Source organism: Nicotiana tomentosiformis, chromosome 2 (genome assembly GCF_000390325.3).
Source record: "Nicotiana tomentosiformis chromosome 2, ASM39032v3, whole genome shotgun sequence".
Taxonomy (NCBI): domain Eukaryota; kingdom Viridiplantae; phylum Streptophyta; class Magnoliopsida; order Solanales; family Solanaceae; genus Nicotiana; species Nicotiana tomentosiformis.
The window spans coordinates 56,778,133-56,783,532 of record NC_090813.1 but is presented as its reverse complement, the minus strand read 5'-3'; the positions used below and the strand labels follow the sequence as shown (position 1 = coordinate 56,783,532).

At 35.2% G+C, this 5,400-nt stretch overlaps 1 protein-coding gene across 1 annotated transcript; it reads left to right on the top strand.

Moving 5' to 3' along the window:
• The first annotated feature begins 584 nt into the window (after nt 1–584).
• LOC104100298 (uncharacterized) lies at nt 585–1,118 on the top strand. The gene has a single exon (XM_009607506.2). It carries the CDS (start codon nt 585–587, stop codon nt 1,116–1,118), a length of 534 nt encoding a protein of 177 aa, XP_009605801.2.
• Nucleotides 1,119–5,400: the final 4,282 nt, after the last annotated feature.

Genomic DNA, 5,400 nt, shown 5'->3' with positions numbered 1-5,400 from the left:
TCTCTTAGCTTGTTTTTCCTTATTCCATATTGTTACTTTGAGTTATATTTTATAACACGTTATCAGCACGAGACTCTACCGTCTCAAGAAACCCTTTGAAAAGACTAAGGTATAACTTTTTTCCTCTTTTAATTATGACTGATATTATGAAAAGAAAGTTCGTTGCCCTTGAAATTTCGGCTAAGAACTATATGACATGAGTGTTGGATGCTGAAATCCATTTAGATGCAATGGGTCTTGGAGACGCCATTAAAGACAAAAATAAAGCATCTACCCAAGATTGTGCTAAGGCCTTGATTTTCTTGCGCCATCACCTTGATGAAGGGTTGAAGATAGAATATCTCACAGTCAAAGATCCACTTATTTTGTGGAATGGCTTAAAGGAAAGATATGACAACTTAAAGTTGGTCACTCTTCCACAAGCACGATATGATTGGGCTCATCTGAGGCTCCAAGACTTTAAGTCAGTTTCTGAATATAATTCTGCGAAATTCAGAATTACTTCTAAATTGAAACTCTGTGGAGATACTATCACTGATTATGATATGCTTGAAAAAACGTTCACAACGTTTCATGCCTCCAATATGGTCTTGCAACAGCAGTACCGAGAGAAAGGTTTCAAGAAGTATTCTGAGTTGATTTCTCTTCTGCTTGTGGCTGAACGAAACAATGACTTGCTCATGAGAAATCACGAAAATCGACCCACTGGGTCTACACCATTTCTTGAAGTGAATGAGGTGTATTTCCATTATTCTAAGCATGAAAAAGGTCGTGGCCCTGTTCATGGTCGTGGTCGTGGCCAAGGAAGAAATTTTTCTGGTGTTAATCACCCCCCAAAGAAAAATAAACACCAAAAGTGGAAAGGGCCAAGGGCAAATGGTTCAGAAATTGAATGTTATTGTTGCGGTGGAAAAGAGCATTGGGCAAATATTTGTCGCATACCAAAACATTTGGTTGAGCTTTATCAAGCATCTCTAAAGGATAAAGCTCCTGAAGCTAATTTTGTCTATGACAATGAATTTGACATCACCTACTTGGATGTGGCAGATTTTTTTGAGCACCATGATGGAAAAATAAATCACTCGATCGGTGATGGATCTATGGTTAAAGATGATTGAGCATTTTGATTTTTATGTTTTCCTATTCGTAGTATCTAATGAATAAATATCTTGTAATATTTATTGCACTTAATAATATTTCTTATGTAGTTTTTAAAAATATATGTATTTCCTAAATTTCATAAATTTCACAAACAAGGAGTAATATCTAAGTAATTGGTGTCCTAGTCTCACTGATCTTTTAATTCCTTTTGATTTTCCTTTACGTTACTTTAATTCTCTTTAAGAAGAGGTTTACAAGCACCCTGGAACAACTTTTATTACTTCACCCTTAATATTTTTTTTCATTTACTTATAATTGTATTATTTTTGCTGCGTAATTATTTGTATGATAATTAGAATTTGCTAGAAAATGCATTAAAATGTCACTATTGAATTATTGGTTTAACTTTATTTTTTTTTCTTTTTCTCTAAAAATACTATAATATTTATTCATATACTTCTTTTGTATGTCAAACCATGGGAAGCAAATATGGATATCTTTCAAAGCAAACTTGGATCAAAGTTCAATTATAAAAATATTTGCTTAATTGATTCATGTACAATGCATACAATATTCAAATAGAAGAAATATTTCTCTCATTTAAGTATGTATAAGGCAAATATTACTACAATTTCTGGTAGTAGTAATCTAATTGAAGGCTCTGGAAGAGCTAATATAACTCTGCCTAAGGAAACAATACTTATCATAGAGAATTCAGTGTTTTCCTCCAAGTCCAAGAGGAACTTATTGAGTTTTAAAGATATCCGTCGAAATGGATTTCATATTGAGACAATAGATGAGAATAATCTCGAATATCTCATCGTTACCAAGAATGTCTCTGGCCAGCAAAAAGGGTTATTGAGAAGTTCCCATCTTTATCTTGTGGCATGTATTGGACAAGAATTAGTGCAATTGAGGCACATTCTATCGTAAACCAAAAGGTTTCTAGTTCCAATACTTTTGTACTTTGGCATGATCGATTGGGACATCCTGGATCAATTATGATGAGATGAATTATAGAGAACTCAAATGGGCATCCATTAAAGAATTTAAAGATTCTTTTAAATAATGAGTTTTCTTGCACTTCTTGTTATCAAGGCAAGTTGATTATTAGACCATCACCAATAAAGGTTAGAATTGAGTCCCCTGCATTTTTAGAACGTATACAAGGGGATATTTGTGGATCTATTCACCCACCTAGTGGGTCATTTAGATATTTTATGGTTTTAATAGATGCATCTTCTAGATGGTCTCATGTGTGTCTATTGTCATCTCGTAACCTGGCGTTTGCAAAATAATGGCACAAATAATTTGATTACGGGCACAGTTTCCCGATAATCCAATTAAGTCTATTCGACTTGATAATGCTGCTGAGTTTTCATCCCAAACATTTAATGATTATTGCTTATCAATTGGGATAAAAGTGGAACATCCTGTAGCTCATGTTCACACTCAAAATGGCCTTGCAGAGTCTTTGATTAAACGTTTGCAATTGATAGTAAGACCGTTACTCATGAAAACGAAATTACCCACTTCTGTTTGGGGTCATGTCATTTTGCATGCAGCAATGCTAATTCGTCTCAGACCGACAAATTATCACAAATATTCCCCGTTGCAATTAGTTTTGGGTCATGAACCTAATATATCCCATCTAAGAATTTTTGGATGCGCTGTATATGTGCCTGTAGCACCGCTATATCGCACCAAGATGGGTCCCCAAAGAAGGTTAGGAATATATGTTAGGTTTGAATCGCTCTCCATTATTCACTACCTTAAAACATTAACGGGAGATTTTGTTCAATGCTCGATTTGCAGATTGTCGATTCGATGACTCATTTTCCCCAAAATTAGGGGGAGAAATTTGTGAAATCAAACGGGAAATTTCATGAAAAAATCCATCATTATCTCATCTTGATCCACGTGCCTCTATTTGTGAAAAAAGGTGCAAAAGATTATCCATTTGCAAAAAATAGCAAATCAAATGCCAGATGCATTTACGGATCTGAAAAGGATAACGAAATCACATATCCCTGCAGAGAATGTTCCAATCCGTATTGATGTCCCTGTTGGAAAATCTTCTAGTATCATAGCTAATGAGTCAAAAGCACGCCTAAAGCGTGACAGACCATTGGGTTCTAAGGATCGAAATCCTAGAAAAAAGAAAATAAATGATCAAGATGACACTACGAAAGAGTCTCATAAAGAAACCCATGATTTAACCAATCCTGAAATTCATGAGGATATCGATGAGCCTGAGACTCAAGAAAATAAGGAACTATCAATAAATTCAATCCATATCGAGACAAATTTGAATCGATTGAATATAGTGGTGGATTATGTCTTTGCATACAATGTTGCATCTAGCATTATGCAAGATAATAAGGATCTTGAACCTCAATCTGTTGGAGAATGTCGACAAAGACGTGATTGGCCAAAATGGCAAGAAGCAATCCAATATGAGTTGGATTCACTTGCGAAACGTGAAGTTTTTGGGTCTATAGTCCAAACACCTAATGGTGTTAAACCTGTTGGCTATAAATGGGTCTTTGTATGTAAAATAAGTGAGAAAAATGAGGTACAAAGATATAAGGCACGCCTTGTTGTACAAGGATTTTCACAAAGGCCTGGTGTCGATTATGAAGAGACGTATTCTCATGTTATGGATGTTATAACGTTCCGTTATCTCATTAGTCTTGTTGTTCATGAAAAGTTTGACATGTATTTAATGGATGTGGTTACAGCCTACCTATACGGCTCACTTGATAATGAGATATACATGAAAATTACCGAAGGATTTAAAATGCCTGACGTACATAATTCAAAGTCCAGGAAAATATTTTCAATCAAATTGCAAAGATCTTTGTATGGTCTAAAGCAATCAGAAAGAATGTGGTATAACCGCCTTAGTGAATATTTATTAAAGGAAGGTTATATAAATGATTCTATTTGTCCATGTGCTTTTATAAAGAAAACAATATCGGAGCTTGTTGTACTTGTCGTATATGTTGATGACATAAACCTTATTGGAACTCCTACAGAACTCCAAAAGACAATTGATTATTTAAAGAAGGAATTCGAGATGAAAGATCTCGGAAAGATAAAATTATGTCTCGGTTTGCAAATTGAACATTTACCAAACGAGATTTTTGTTCATTGATCTGCCTACATAGAAAATGTATTGAAACGGTTTTACATGGATGGAGCACATCCATTAAGTACTCCGATGGTTGTTCGATCACTTGATGTGAATAAGGGCCCGTTCCGACCTCAAGAAAAGAATGAAGAGCTTCTTGGTCCTGAAGTACCATATCTTAGTGCAATTGGTGCACTAATGTATCTTTCTAACACTACAAGGCCTGACATAACTTTTTCAGTTATTGTCCTAGTAAGATATAGCTCTGCTCCTACAAGGAGACATTGGAATGGAATCAAACACATATTGCGGTATCTAAAAGGGACTACAGATATAGGCTTATTTTATGGCAATGATTGCAGTCTCGGTCTTGTTGGTTATGCCGATGGTAGGTATTTATCTGACCCACACAAGGCTCGATCTTAAACTGGCTATGTGTTTATATGTAGATGCACTACAATATCTTGGCGATCGACTAAGTAATCAATCGTGGCTACTTCATATAATTATGCTGAGATAATTGCTATTCATGAAGTAAGTCGAGAATGTGTATGGTTGAGGTCAGTAATACACCTAATTCGAGATAAATGTGGTTTGAAGTGTGATAAATTACCCACAATTTTGTTTGAAGACAATGCAGGATGCATAGCTCAATTGAAGGGAGGATTCATAAAAGGAGATAGAACAAAACACATTTCACCAAAGTTATTTTTCACGCATGATCTTCAAAAGAATGGTGATATCAGTATGCAACAGATCCGTTCAAGAGATAATATGGCTGATTTGTTCACCAAATCTCTACCGATGTCAACCTTCAAGAAACTAGTGTACAAGATTGGGATGCGAAGGCTCAAGGATGTGAATTGGTGCTCTCATCAGGGGGAATTAATACGCGGTGTACTCTTTTTCCCTTACAAGATTTTGTCCCACTGGGTTTTCCTTGCAAGGTTTTTAATGAGGCAACCAAAAAGTGTATTCCTAAACATGTGTACTCTTTTTCTTTCACTAGAATTTTTTTTTCTAATAAGGTTTTAACGAGACACATTATCTATGGACATCTAAGGGGGAGTGTTATAAGAAATATCAAATTATGGTGGATGTCTACTCTTCCTCCATGATCTTCATCTCAAATGCTTAATGACATATTTAATGACATATTTTCTATG

Coding starts and splice junctions, on each gene's coding strand:
- LOC104100298 (XM_009607506.2), top strand. CDS start 585: ATGGTCTTGCAACAGCAGTACCGAGAGAAAGGTTTCAAGAAGTATTCT.